Genomic DNA, 16,456 nt, shown 5'->3' with positions numbered 1-16,456 from the left:
GAAAAGGCGGCCTCCACAGTCACCCACGATACACGCATGTCTACACTGTAGTACAACATACAACGCATGTCTACACTGTATTAGAACACACGTCAACACTGTAGTAGAACATACAACACACGTCTACATTGTAGTAGAACATACGTCTACACTGTAGTAGAACATACAACACGTCTACACTGTAGTAGAACATACAACACACGTCTACACTGTAGTAGAACATACAACACGTCTACACTGTAGTAGAACACACGTCTACACTGTAGTAGAACATACAACACACGTCTACACTATAGTACAACACACGTCTACACTGTAGTACAACACGTCTACACTGTAGTACAACATACAACACATGTCTGCACTGTAATACAACATACAACACACTCACTATACCCACTACTATAGTACATGCTATACACGCTATACCCACTACTATAATATACAAATATACACACGTGCACGCATACTGAAAAATAGCTTGCGCACATAGCACACCCATTACACGTGGACTCTAGGACATTTAATAAAGTACACTGCAGGGCATTATACACACTGTTCACAATTAAACGCTGGTATTCACGTACACAGCAAACATTACACAGAATACGCACATGCTAATTACTTCTACACATTTCAGCATCCACATTACACACGCATGCTATACAACTTCCAAACACAACACGAACATTCTACACCCATAATATATATTCTACACACCCGATAGTCCACATATACAAGTACATTATAAGCTACAATACTCACAATAGTGTAGAGAACCTACACGACACTACAGTATACACACATCCTGTATTCATACTATAGCAGACCTAACCCACATGATATAAGCATTGCCAGAGATACAATACGTCGTTCACATTACACCTAGATACTATAGTGCTCTATACTCTATAATATAAATAGACTGCAGTATACACAGAATATAGTGGTAGTACACAGACAATTGCGCACTCGTTTATTCACGCACTAACAGTCTGTAGTAACTACATACAATCTATAGTAACTACATTATTCAAGCTATACGGACTCGTTTACATACACTGGCTATATATAATACACAGACAATGATGCCAATACGTATGTGCTAGATACACACGAGACACGATACGATCCACGCTTAGAACCACCACTAGCCCACAATAAACACGCAGCCACCACGAATATAAATATACTACAGTCGACGGCAACTACACAGGGCACATAAGAACCACATTAAAGGAGAGACACGTTCTCGATGGAGGCACATTAATCACGTAATAATGTCCACGATCATCATCATCAACAGCATCGTCATCATCGTCGCTTGGTTCAAGGACTCGATTCCTGAGTAATCCCTGTTCGAGCTCTAGGGGGGGCTGGGAACCTCCACATTGAAAGCTCCTCCTCGTCACCCTCCTCCCCCTCCTTCCTTTTGTGTTTATTTGATTTTGAGTTATTTCTTTATTTCTTACTCCGTTTCCCCGGGACGAAAGGGGGCGGCAGGCAGGCTTAGCAAGCAGGGCAGACTTTGCAACACACAAAAAGGGATCGCGAACGAGCTCGGCAAAAAGTCTGTGGAGGACACTTCAATAGCACACTTGGGAAGCCACACAACACACACACGTACAATCTTACATGTAGAAGAATAGGAGAAAGAAGGGCGACGTTTCGCGAAAGGTGCCCGGAGAAGTTTCGTTGAATAGGAGGAGAAGCCAAGATAGGGCCCACACCACCACCATCACCACCACCACCCACACAGCAACGATGACTTCGGCGCCGAAATTTAAGAAGGAAAAGGACATCATGGCAGACTTTGAGATGCAAGTCAAAGGTAACCCACCCACACACAGTTCGGACTCCATACACGCACGTTTGTTGTTAAGCTTTGATATCCACGTTGCAATGTTTTGTGCTCTTAACTGTTTGTGCATCTGTGTGTAATGTGTAGTAGTGGTTAGTGTAATGTGTTACGAACCCGGCGACACGGGTTCGATTCCTGCTCACGGCCACCAATACCAGTCCCAGTGACGATTATCTGAACCGGTCCTGGGCCTCACACTAGGTCGACTCAGCGTTAAATGAGTACGTGGTACGGTGTGTAAACCATCGCCACGTGGGGAGACAAACGCGGCCGGGCGTGGTGCTGCCCACGCTGCCGTTCGTGTGCCCTGCCGGCCTTAATAGGTGCTCGCTAACAACACTTTCCCCTACAGTCTGTCAAGGTTATACAGGGATCTTTGTGTGTGTGTAAATCGTGAACTTTATTAGCATGTGAGACCTCATTGATAGGATGTCGCTTTAAGCAAGATAGAGACGTTAGGTAAGGCATGACGACCAGATGTTAACAAATACGTTTTAACTACATATTATTGGTTATTTCGGTAAAGTCCCGTAGAAGGGAAATAATAAAATAATAGTAATATAAAGCAATAAAAACAATAAAAATTGTTTCATTAATATTATTGTATTATTTCCCTTCTATGTGACTTTACCAAAAAAAACAAAAATATGAATCCCTGCAGTCACGAAAGCTTTAAATCAAGTTTTAACTACATATCAAAGTTTGAGATATCTCTTTAAGATAAAAAATGTATAACACAATCGTAAATATCAAGGTTTTATGTATAATAAGTGTATAATAAGTGTTAACCACGGTATCTGTGATCTGTCCATGACGTTGATAGTATCTGCAAGACCAAACTGCAAAAGCTAAACTTTAAAGTTTATACTTTTCACAGATTGCACAAGGTCACAGCTCTATAACATTAACCCTCGAGCTAAACCAGCTTCGTATTTACAAGTCAAGGAATCCATACATTTAGAGTGGTTGCTCTAAAGCGTGTGTCATACCATATGATCTCACGAAGCGTTTACAGCCATGATTTTCCAATAAATGATTCAATATGTGAAGTGAAACTTGACAGAGATGGGGTTAGGGAAGATGCTACGGTTTAGTCTAAGCTCAATATTAGTTCATATCCACAAAGCATCTACAGTGTTGAAACGCTTACGACGTGGCCACACTTTTGGACAAAGTAGTGAAGACAGCAGGGGAGATGGATACTCCAACACAAATCCATTGTTGTACTCAACTTACATGTCTGTGCGCACTGCCTTCAACCGCGATCTGTTGTAAGTATGTATTTGCATGGATATACTGTTTATGTTTCCATGCAATATAATGCCTGTGTGTGTGGTCCCCCGGTAGTCTAGTGAATGCCTTTTGCATCCTTTGATAAGGGCTATTAGGTCACGTCGAAAGAGTGCTTTCCTGCTTAAGTAACAGTTATTAAACACATAACAGGGTTAAATGTACACTCACTTTACCTATATAGACCGTTTGTATCCGCAGTCTTTTGTGTTTTAGAAATCTATAAAATGTGTCGTAATCCATTCATTGGGTCAACATTTGAAAGCATTTATGTCCTTGGTAGAGGCCATTGACAATGCGTGGGATTTAAATGGAACCTTTATTGCATTTACCTGGTCACTTAACAATGGGCAAGTGTTCACTGTATTTGTAACCTCCTAAGAGGGCTTTAAACGCAAGATGTGGCCGAATATCCTCATAAAACTGCAGAAAATGTGAAGATTCTCTCTTACCAAACAAAAGACTTTAATTTACACATTTATGTTGCTAATTGAATTTTGGTGCGTGCAAGGTACGGAGATTAATACATTTTGATTTTGGCGTTGTGCTGGCGATCAACATGCCACGCATTTATCCCTCATGCGTAGAAACATTTGGTTTGTTAAAGCAATTGTGTGCGGAATGCTAATGTATGGGTGCAGAGTGTTGTCTGCCATAATGCAGATCTGGTATGAATGGGACCCACTATGCATGCCATTGCTTGCTGACGGACGTTTACAAAAAAAAACACACAGCCGGGTTTATTATTCTTTAAGAAGAGGAGTTAAGCAAATAAGTAAGAGGGAGCATCTGTAGATTTCAGTGTTTTAAGCTCGTGTTTCATAATTCGCAGTTCAATCCAGTATAGTGGAGAGCATACGCTATAAACAGACATTTGTTCAATGCATTCCCCATCATCATCATCAGACATGTTCTATCCACTGCTGAACCGTTGCCATCTCTCACAGTCTTGCATATCTGTCAACCCCTTATCAGTGCCTCCTTTATTACAGACCAATTCAGACCTTATTGGTCACTCCGTGCCCTTGTAAATCTCAACACAAACAAATTGACAAAATGTTGCCCGTATTGAAACGGCTGTACGCCGTATAGACCCGAACTCAATTTCGCTGTACAAGAATACGGATAAACCGTATGGGTTGATGACAGTCCATCGAGTTGTTTCCACATGAACTGATTTAATCTCTCCACCTCCTGTGATTGATATCCTTTTGGGTGCGTTCCACCCTTTGGCTGAAACTTCAACGTTAGTTTAATCGTCATTCTTTTTGGCGGCGTGTCCAGCCTAAACGTATACTTTTTTAATTGCCAATATGATGTTTCCGATTTGCTTGTGTTCTCTAATCCACGTGTTCTTCTTTCTGTCTCTCAATGTAATTCCAAGCTTGCACTCCACTTACAGTGATACAGAAAATGGTGGAATGCCTTTAATTACAAGTGGAATATTTATAGGGAAATGCTTCTACTGCATTTATACTGTTTTGCATATGCATTGTTGCATATAAGATATGTAGCATTACTTCACGTGACATTTCAATTTTGAAATATGTGCATAATACTTTGCAATACAGGAATTGTCAAAAATGTCATTCATCTTGTAACTCAAAGAATTAGGAATTGTTTATTGAAGTTACAGCGATTTGTCTTCATGGATGGAGACCTGATGCATCGTCGTCATGGGCATACTGTGACCATACTTCACCACACTCATCACAGGTGGTTGGTGAAGTTATGGCGTTGTCCAGAACCAATTTACATATCACTCATAACTGATGTTAGCCGTGGCCTGGAATCAAATATCAGGGTTTGTAGTACAGTGTAATAACCACATGGCTACCATGACACTTATTGACGACCTCAACTGCCCTTTAACCATATTTCAAACACAATTCATCAGATTGTTAATACCGTAGTCATAACCTACAGTAATACCTATGACAATATGTTTATGTATCTAATCAATTAAGACCTTAGTGGTAAAGATGAAGAACGAGTTGTATAGGTGAGGAGGTGCTTCTGAGATGTGGCACGGAGTGGCTTGCGATTGTGTGTGTGGGCATCGTAGTTACTGCCTAATAGGCTGCATCTTGGCATGAAAAGGTTGCTTTGACACTGATAAAGGAGAGCCATCTAACTCCGGGCCAGCTCAGAATGATGTATTTACTCACTGCTGCTGGTAATTGCAGTATTGACTTACGTTTGACCCTTAATTTTATGTAAGTCTGTCAGGAGATATGCCCTCTTGGTTTGGATAATCGGTTGTTTGGAAAAGCGCATAACAGATACCATATCAAAACTATCACTAAAGTTTTGGGCGTGAAAAGATTGAGTGGAAAATAAAACCTGGTAATGTTTTTTTCCGCAAGGTTGTGCAAAGAACTATTGGGAACTCAGCAGTTTCTTATTCCTTCCTGTAATATTGTACGATATTTTCCACTTAAGCTCAGTTTTGGTTTACAATGTCATTGCACCTCAGCACTTCGTATACCACAGTTGGTCACCCACAGACTCTGTGCCCAGACGTGTGGTCAGCTCTTAGACTGGACGAACAAACTGATTTGGCAAAGTGGTGGGGTCCTACCTATATGCTGTTGTTTCCGTGCATGCCCTCAAGTTGGCGAGTAACCGTCAGAATTTCAGAAAATGCAGCCCAGGTCTTTAGAACATCCACTGGGGGACATTCAGTGTGGAGTTCCAGTGCATGCAGAAGTGGTGACTTGAAAGGCACCGAACATTATATACAGCAAGATGATAAATTAACGGATGCTGGTCGGTTGTTTATTTGGCATGTTGGATTTGTTTTGTTGTTGTTAGAAAGGCACACCCTAATTTGAGGTTTTTATTTTCATTTAGATACCAATTTGGCAGACATTTAGAAAAATAAGTGCCTAACAACTGAAGGCCTTGTTTTAATTTCCAAGATTTAAGTAAATATAAAGGACCTTTTCATGGAAAGTAAGGTCTGCAATCGAAAACATTTTCAGAAATACCATCGTAATTTCTTCCTGAATAGTTCTTTCTATTAATTGGTGTACAGCGCTCACACTGTTTGCTGTTTTGCAGAAATTTCTGATGCGCTACAGTTATGCATACGCATTTATAATTATGTATGTTTCCAATGTTTCTTAAAGTCCCTGGAAAACTTTGTGAGATGTGATATTTTGAACAAATACAATCACATCCCCAAGGCCTGCATTTTATTTGACGACTGTGAAAAATACTATGCTATTTTTATTTTACCAGGTAAGACCGCCTGAGCTATATAGCTCTTTTTCAGATGCGACCTGGGCATAAATGATCACTCAATGACCTAGCTTATGTGGAAATTTATAGTAGCCAAATACTCTAAACGCATTTTTTTAAATATGGAGGGAAAAACCGAAGGACCCTGATATAATAAGCAACATGACCACAGGGAGAACATACAAACTCCAAATATACAAGCATCAGGGTTGGGATTGAACCCACGACCTCCTGCATACCAGGCAAGGGAGTTAGCATCTCATCACCGTGAGGCCCGTACATATTTTACATTTTTGTGCACATTGCTATACATATTGTGGCAACGTACTGCAGAATAAGTATCACTTTTGAATGGAAATAAAATGTTATTTTTCCTTAAGAAGTATGCTCAAAATTTTGATTTAAAGCTTTCGTGACTGCAGGGATTCATATTCTTGGTTCTTTCGGTAAAGTCACGTAGAAGGGAAATAATAAAATAATATAAATATAAAACAATAAAAATTCTCACGACGTTTCGACTGCAACACAAGCAATCGTCATCAGGTGTAAAATACACAGCAAGAAAATTTGAAAAAAATAAATTCTTGCTGTGAATTTCACACCTGATAATGATTGCTTGTGTTGCAGTCAAAACGTCGTAAGGATTTTTTTTCTTGTTTTATATTTATTTTATTTTATTATTTCCCTTCTACGTGACTTTACCGAAAGAACCAAGAACTATGCTCTAATTTTCTGAATGTTTATGTAAGTCAAATATGACTTGTGTATGCATTATAAAAATTAGCATTCTACTAGTACAGTGTAGTGCATCACTGCTAGGGAACTGATGAAATAAGTGCAAGCAGTTGGTCTTTCCCATCAACACTCAACCTATGATTTGCTCCTGTGTAAACATGGCAAGAAATTACCCCAAAAGTTATATACAACAATACTTAAATCCATGTCTAAATGCACCCTTTGTAACGCCAAAATATGAACCAGCAGTTGCTGATTTGGACAAGAGGATGCTGCTGTTCTAATTCACCAGGACGCGTGCTCTGGTCAGTGTTTCCAGCTAACAGCATCCTTCCGAAGTTAATAAATGGAAAATGTCCGCAACACCTGTGGGTCAGGAGCCTGAATTCAGTGTGCCAATTTGAAGAATGGCCATTTATGGGTGCCACGTTTACTGTTGGCGGTTGGAAAAATAATCGTTGCGGTGACCTTTCTGTGCTCTGAGAACTGGTGCACTTTAAACTCTGTGCAGAGTGCTGAAAAAATGTGTTTCCAGCTTCAATGATGGGACACGCCTGTCCCATGTGACACAGCAGCCATAGGATGCCCAAAAATAATGAAGTCTCAAAAACGTACTATCGCAGCTGTACTCGTACAACCATTTAAAATAAATACATTTTCCCATGCCACATCATCAATCCTCACTAATTATTAGCAAACATTAATTTTGTAGAAAAACAGCATGTGCTTTAACATTTCTGTAACATTACTGATTTAGTGGTGAATAGATAAGTCGATATGGTCATTTGAAAAAAATATATATGATATATGCTTATTTGGAATGGTTTTCTGTGACCCAATCACCCATAATGCACCCGATTTCGTCAGATTTTGGAAGAAAACCACGAATGAGCCGGCACTGTTTGAATGGGAAACCACCATCCATACAATAAGTGTTGTAATCTGCTGCGTAGCTACATTGTCAGCAGAGGGCAGTGCAACAAATTACATTGTTGTACCGTACTTTGCCCCCAATATTTATGCTCCTCGACTTAGCTAATACACACCAATCAAATTGGAAAATTGTGGTCAAATAACCCCCACGACCTGCACGTTGTCGTGAGATCCTTATACAGCTGCGAGTTGACAAAAGAGCTGTACACCTCCATTGAATTGACACGCAAATCCAATTACCATTAGTTTTTTTTAGCAGTTCTTGGGAACTATTTAGATGCTAGCCATGGGCTACAAAAAAAAACCTTGGAACAAACATGCTGTCTCGAGACCAAAAGCCCTCTTTGTGTATTCGAATTTTGTTAGTAAATCATGTAAGTTATATGTACAGTATGAGTCAAGTGACACACTGTGCACAAATTTGGCCGGTCTCCTGCCGCCAGAACTTCCAGCATTACTGACTGTGGCATCCACGCGACTACTTCCGAACAGCAGGCAGCCGTGCGCTTTATGCCAGCCCACGTGGTGAAATACAGCAGGCTGTGTTGTTTCCGCAGTGCCATGTGTGTGGCAAGAGCCACAGACCGCTTCCCAGAATTGCATTGCCTGCACATAAGCCGTGCTCAAAGTTCGTATTGTACTGGGTTGAGGTGTTACATGCTTGCAGTTTAATTGTATAAGAATGTATCTGCAGCCCCTTTTTTTTCAAGGCACTGCTAGATGTTAGCCTCCCAACAAGGTGGGGAGGCCAAGGTGGGGAGCATAGATGTGAGAGTGTAGTACAGTACAGCATCACTTTTGCTACGCTGCCCTCTTGTTTCCCACAACACATAACCCCTCAGCAGCCTATTGTGTGTATGGTGGGGTCACCCGTTCAGGCAATATTGACACTCAAGCCCGCTTGGCTTCTGAAATCTGATAAGATTGAATGCTTTGGTAAGATGCCTGGGTGATTTGGCCATAGACCGGGCTAAATGTGCTGGGGGAAAAAATGTTTTGAAAAATGAACCTAGAGAACAATTTTTTTTTCATCTTTGGGCAAAATTCATTTGTGGGATATCTGCCTCCGATGACGTGACACCCAGTGGCATTGGTTTTACAGACTTCACCTTGCTGATGAGACTTTGTAGAAGTGTTTTGTAAACAGATGCTACTGAGAAACATGAATCTGAATACATTGCAGATAAGCAAGATTTACTGTAAGATAAATGTATGAAAAAAACATTAAGTAAAAACAACACTGCCCACCAAAATACTTATTGGTTCTTTTAAAAGATCTTGCCACAATTTTCAGTCATGGAGGTGGTTTCAGCATACTTCGAGCTCATGTATTTAGTATCACTAAATGTTTTAGACACATGTTTAGAAACATGCCTTTCGAGTATTTGGCTGCAATAAATTTGCACATGATAAGCCACTTCGTGGAGCTATCATTTGTGGCCAGGTCACTTCTGAAAACGCTACATATCTCATCAGTGGGCCTTACCTAGTGAAATAAAAGTTTAATTTATAGTTAACTTGCTTGAAACGATTAAATAAATTTAGAGCTTTCAATATACATTGTCTATTTTTTATTGCAATGGTTGATAAAGAAATGTTATGAATGATTTTTCTGGTCAATAATTATTATTGAGGCTTTTGTCACCTTGAAGAGCTCTTCTTGAACATTAACTGGCTTGTATTTTTCACTGGCATAGTTAATCTCCTTGTGGAGATTCATTTTCAGTATTTCTTTCATTATATAAACAAAGCAGCAAGATGGGGTTGGTGGCTCATGACGGAAGGCAAATTAAATTGATCACGAGGACTATGGGGTTGTTGTCCATTCGGGGGAACATTGCGATGAGCCTGGTTTGTGATGCACACCATGAATAGCGCCATTTGTCTGCGTCGTAGGAGAAACGTGCGTGTTGTGTAGCCTTAGGTTTCAGGATATACGCACCAGGCCCTTTGATGTTCTCTCTAGCTTCCAAACCTTTGTTAAATCATATTTGACTGAGGCCAGGAGTAATGGTGGCTTCTTACATTTGGCACAGTCTAAGGTTTCGTTTTTTGGGACTCATTTAACAATAATACATTCAAGATAACTGACTGAGGTTGCATCTTAGAAAAGGTGATATTCACCAGAAGGGTTAAATACATGGCACTTCGAAATTGGCTGCAAATAGTGCTGTTTATTCACACATGTATGTGTTAATACAATTCAATAAATACTTGTTCAAAATGCCAGAATATTGGGCATGTAACAATGCCTCTAATACATCAGTTAAGTTGATTCTTGCACATCACAAAACATGCGCTTCAACCAATGTTGGCAAAATGTCCCAATGCTCAGATTACCTGCAGATTATTCAATTGTTATTACACGTAACAGCATTGCACCTACTGCAAAACCTTGACAGGACCCTCCCAAAAATGTTTGAGATTTGGGGAGACATTTTTAGGTTACCAAGTGCAATAATAATTGTATCGAGGTGCATGATAATTGCTTGTATAGCATCTATGCCATTTATATTTCAGTAGCATGCTGATATTGTAAAAATTGAATAGAAGGCCGAGAATGCACAAATAAACATGGAGAGATGTATACTTGGATATTTCACTGACAGAAGTAGGAATACATGGATTAGAGGATATATACAAATTGGAGACATTATCGTGCCTGCTTATGAAAGCAACTCGGCTTGGGCAGGACACATGATTGGAAGGGATGGTGGCCGGTGATTGAGATTAATGCCACAATGGCAGCCAAAGGAGCGAACGAGCCCAGGAGGATATCCAGCATGGAGAATGGCGTGTTGAAATTAGTTCAAGTGCAGGTGCTAAATTAATTGGCGAATCACGTGACCATGAGAGATGGCGACGGCTTGGAGGGGGGAGGCCTCCATGCAGCAGTGGATAGTTTATGGCTGATAATTATGAATAGCTGGGTGTATGGATATGATATGTTGCAATCAAAATGCATACATTTCCAAGGTTGTTTAGCAACGAGAGAGTTAACACGAGGGGTTAGAGGTGAGTCATTATTTCACAGTGCTAAATAATCGGCTTAGAACTCATGGCATTAAGGCAGTGCTGAGCTTGTAGTTCCGCTGCCGTTAAGTGCCGCTTCTTTAAAATTTAAAGGTTCATCTTCTTGGTTCTTTCGGTAAAGTCACGTAGAAGGGAAGTAATAAAATAATCGAAATTTAAAGGTTGCATGTATTAAGTGTCGCGAGGCAGACAGCAGCATGGCTTAACAAAAAGCAGGGTTGGAATGTACGTCCAAAGGTGTATCGCCATGCCACAGCTGTTGACCACGTGTAACACGAGGTTTCGTGCACATCCATAGGTTTGGATCAATGGCATAAGTTTGTGATGAGTAATGTGTAATGAAATGCAATTGGTCACGTGCTGGTATTCATTTGAAATGACCCGATTATCCAGAATGCACCTGAACTCGTCAGACCCCAGAAGCTAAGCAGTTGCGAGCCTGTACAATGCTTGGATAAGTAACCACCATGCACAACACAGGTTGCCTTCCATAGAGCAGTGGGGCTACCTGGTAGGTAGCAGAGAGTAGTTGAGCAAAATAAATGATTGTACTGTACGTCTATGCTCCCACGTGTTTGATCCCCACCATTACCAATCTGCACTCCTCATCAGCATGCTCAAAAGACCCCCGTGACTTGCATGGCATGGGGAGGATCTGCCTTCCAGCAGTGGACTGACTATGGAATTGCACGTGCATTCTCATAAATATAAACTGCAAGTGTGTGTAATGCTAAATTTCGATTTAAAGCTTTCGTGACTGCAGGGATTCATCTTCTTGGTTCTTTCGGTAAAGTCACGTAGAAGGGCTATCGGAAAGACCCTGTCTAAGCTAAGCGCTATTCTTCACCTGAGGACGGCTGCTTGCGTTGTGGCTGAAACGTCGTGAGAATTGTATTTTATTATGTTTTATTTTTATTATTTTATTATTTCCCTTCTACGTGACTTTACCGAAAGAACCAAGAAGATGTGTGTAATGCCTTAATTCTGTAAAGCATGTTCACCATAGCTTGCGCGCAGGCACAATTATGGGAAGCAATAGGTGGGGTTTGTGTGTGGCTATTGCTGCACGCGGGATCCAGTAGCGTATTGACAAAAGGGACGCAACACTCAGAATATTTATTGAACAGGATTTTCACTCATTTTCTATCTTTTTTTGAAATGTAAATGCCGTTGAACCCCCACTTGGAAAAGAAAACTATGCATGCTTTATCCCATAGATTCTCACTGCGCACCAGGAGACGGCTCCTGTTTTTCTTTTTTTATCTCCAGCGTGTGTTGAACCGGCTGAGCCGCCCGGCACACACAGCTATGCCTGCCGCACACCACCGTTGTTGCTAGGCTACACACCTCCGTGATCGGTACATCAGCCGGTCGGGGCTTTAGATGTCAATTTTCAGGCTGATGTAGATTGACAGCGCTGTCTCCTACAGATAGCGGTGTGGGGCCCACCGTGGTGGTACAGCCAGGCTAATCAAGTGCTTAAGACGAAGCTTCCATCCCATTCAGCATGCGTATTGACCCACGGGCAGTATGTGTATTGACTGCTCCATGTTGGCTTATTAGACGTTAATAATTATAAAAAATTGGATTTTTTCAATATTCTCATGATAAGCCGTGTTCTTTTTTTCTGTCCCACTATAGGTTTGCCTTGCTTTATGCGGTAGGTGCATTCCAAAAATAAAGGGGGGCACAAAGCGAAATCGCGTAGCATCGACTGCACAGTCGTCAAAACCCACAATGCTCCGCACAAGACGGCTGCCTGCCGAGTCGCAGATACAGTACACGCAATGTTACCCCATGTTCGACCGCATATGAGTGGATTCAAACCGCATTTAGTGATCATTGGGTAGAAATAGGTTAGCCAGCCACATATACAAGAAATCGTACAATCCAAACCTGCATAAATGTATGGAAACCAGCGCTGTAATTTCAAGCATGTATCTCTCTCCATGCTCTTTTGTGCACCCTTTAGCCTTTCTTCCATTGTCTTTGTCTGTTTCTTTGTTTGAAGTCCAGAATCAGAATATGTATTTATACTGGAGGAATCTGATAAGATATAACGCTGTTTTTTTTTTACAAATGTCCAGTAGGGGCAGGTCAGAACATTACAATAATTTAAAATTGATCGTCTTTTTTAAATATATTTAACTGACATCACTGACTTAATCCGGTGAGAGCCATCAACATTCAGCAAGACGTACAGATGGACACACACACATCCATGTTTTAACAGACAATGCACCAATGAAAAGAATAGTTTGGTAATCCTTTGTTTCTTCACTGTTAAAATAATTCCTTCCTATGCCACGTCAGTCACCATGCTTATCAGCGCAGTTGAGCGAAGGGGAAGTGCCCATGACTGGGTCATTTATTCACCAACTGCTGTTGTTTCTTTGTCAATCCCGCTATCCACAGGACTCTTCTTTACATCTTAAAGATGAGCAATTCCCGGCCCGTTGTTAGCCATGGCTCAGATGCAAACTTATGTTGATGGGTGGGTTTATAGGCCAGTATTTTTACCACTGCGGCACCTTCCACCCCCACTACAACACGTACGAATAAAATCAAGTACATTCTTACGCATACCATTTTGTGCATGTATCATAAGTTTAATAATCAACATGATTAAATATTCAGTGGGTTTCCCTACATGTAATGTTTTGTAGTGGAATACCACTGACGTGTGTAGATAAGCGTGATGGAGAATGCAGTGTGAAGGAAGGCACATTAATGTTATCTCATGCCTCATGCCTGGCACATTCAAGCGCAAAGTCAGCTGCTATTGTTCACAGTATGGGAAATTAACACCCTGGGAACGTCGGTCCTGTAGGTGGGGAGTTTGAGAGAGTGGATGAGGGTAGCAGCAATGACCACTAAGCTCATTTGTCCGCTCCCGCAGGGAGTTTGATAGCTTTCAAGTGGCTGCTTCTCCAAAGAAACAAACATTCTATGATGTGGTGTAGCAGGTGCATTATATAATGGCTTTGTGGTTTATAAATGTACTAGCTGTACTACCCGGCTTCGCCCGGGACTTGGGATTCACCACACCCGGCCGCCTTTGTCTCCCCAGTGGCGATGTTCACACCACAACAGTTACTCGTTTGAGACTGGTTCAAATAATCGTCACCGGTGGTGGCCGTGAGCGGGAATCGAACTCTGGTCGCTGGGTTCGTAGCGTAGCGCGCTAACCGCTACACTACAATGCGTTACACTTCCACATGCGTGGGTCACATGCCAGATTTGACGTCACAGCTCACTTGCCGTGAAAAAAATATATGCATTATTGAGCTCCGCCCCCCCCCCCCCCCAAAAGTGTATTTTAATAATTTTTGCATGGTGTACAGTCTGGAAAGTACCCACATGGCAAATTTCAAGTTTGTTGCATGTCGGGAAGTACGCTAAACATTTTGAACAGACACACATAATCACAACTTTGCCTCTTATATATATGGAGATGACAAATTTTTGGACATGTGCAGCCCTTTTGTAAGGGTCTCTCCATGCCACGTGGGTCATGGAGGTTTTTTCTTTACTTCACGTTGGTAAATACTGGTTGTGAAGACACGTGGATCCATAGACATACAGTTCAACGATTGAGGCTGCTGCACTTTTCTTGTGCTGCCTGCAGCATAGCTCTGCAACAGCCTGTGACACTCATGGTGACTCACCCGGTCGAGCACTCACCAGGCTCAAGACCGCTTAGCTTATGAGGACTGCTGATGAGATGATCTCGGAAGATACGGAATACACAAATATAGTCCAAAACAATAGTAATTAATATTAATTATGAATGCAATGCCATCTGAAGATGCTGTATAGGAGTGGGGGAGAGACCCATGTTGTGGAAAAAGGCAACTAAAAAGATAGGTAGGGGGTTACGTAACGATAGTGTCATTTGAACAGTGGAAAAGATCATGAATGAGGAGACATTCACTTGTGTACATGTGCAAGCAGCCCTTTGGTCAATCCAATGCTGGATAAGGGTCTCCCCATGCTATGTGGGTCATGGAGTGCAACGGTGACGAGATGTTAACTGCTTCTCCTGGTATACAGGAGGTTTGGGTGCGATCCTGACCCTAACGCCTGTATTTTTGGAGCATTTTCTCCCCGTGGCCACGTGGACATTTAGAAACATACGTTTAGAGTATTTGGCTGCTATAAATTTGCACCTGATAAGCCACTTTGTTGAACTATAGTTTGTGGCCAGGTCGCGAATGAAAAATAGCTATGTAGTTTAGTAGGCCTTATCTGGTGAAATAAAAAGTTTATCTTTTTTTTTATACAGGGTGTTTCAAAAAGATGGACCTGATTTGAAATCACTATATCTCTGCAACCACGAACTGCCCATGAATGAAACTCTTACCACTTGAAAGGTCGGGGCATAGAGTTTCAAATGATTACCGCTAGATGCCTCTCCCAGCGCACAAACAGCCCCTAGCTTCAGTCATTCGCAAGATGGCGACCCCGCAACACAAGGCATTTTGCGTTCTGCAGTTCAGCAAGACTGAATCCGTAATTGCGGTGCAGCGTGCGTTTCAACAGCGTTTTGGCATTGATCCGCCAATGTCAAAGAGCATTCGTTGTTGGTATCGACAATTTGAGGAAACAGGCTGTTTATGTAAGGGGAAGAGCACAGGGCGACCACGCAAGTCCACTCGTGCCAACCGAGAACTTGCGATCCCTCATAAGACTGCCTGGCGTGTGTTAAGGCGACGTTTAATCATGAGGCCATACCAGTTGCAAATGGTACAGGCTCTTCGTGCAGGTGACAAAGGAAAGCGTGTAGTATTTTGTGATGCAATGTTACAGAACATGGAGGACGACAGCTTCTTACCGCGTTTCATTTTTAAATCCTTTATATTAAGTTCGCTTGCTTGCTTACGACCGTGCAAATCTTTTGGTCGTTTTTTAACCCACTTCCCGTGATCCAATCGAGCTGACATTTTCCACACAGACTCGTTGTGCGTGACAATTAATGTTCGTGAAAGGTTTTTTCCAAAATTTTACACTTTTTAGGACAAAAATATTATATTTAATTACCAATTGCTTAATGGTGCAATGCAATCATCTGACCCATAGGTGGCAGCCATCTCAAGCCAGAGGACGAGAGGACTCTAGCCGCCACGCATATAAAGGATTTATAGTGAAAAACTTTGTTTTTACTGGTTATACTTGTTAGTGATGAAGCAACATTTCATCTAAGCGGTAAAGTTAACCGTCACAATGTGCGCATATGGGGATTAGAGAATCCACACGAAACTGTAGAGCATGAGCGTAATTCCCTGAATGTGAACGTGTCTGTAAGGTTCGTGTTTCATTGGGCATGTCAGGAATGCGGCCTTTGTCACCTTTGTTGGCATA

General features: G+C 41.5%; 1 protein-coding gene across 2 annotated transcripts in view; it reads left to right on the top strand.

Moving 5' to 3' along the window:
* The first annotated feature begins 341 nt into the window (after positions 1-341).
* Positions 342-16,456, top strand: part of LOC144944303 (SLIT-ROBO Rho GTPase-activating protein 1-like) — an 85,478-nt gene continuing 69,363 nt past the window's right edge. The window contains exon 1 of one of the 2 annotated variants that reach the window (XM_078872346.1): positions 342-1,831. In XM_078872346.1, coding sequence (XP_078728472.1) covers positions 1,765-1,831 — 67 coding nt within the window. In that variant the 5' untranslated portion in view covers positions 342-1,764. The remainder of the gene's footprint in view (positions 1,832-16,456) is intronic. The other variant, XM_078872347.1, reaches the window with a different exon arrangement.

The sequence above is a fragment of the Lampetra fluviatilis genome, chromosome 34 (assembly GCF_964198595.1).
Source record: "Lampetra fluviatilis chromosome 34, kcLamFluv1.1, whole genome shotgun sequence".
NCBI lineage: Eukaryota > Metazoa > Chordata > Hyperoartia > Petromyzontiformes > Petromyzontidae > Lampetra > Lampetra fluviatilis.
The sequence above is the reverse complement of the archived record's forward strand: the minus strand, read 5'-3'. Positions and strand labels throughout refer to the sequence as shown.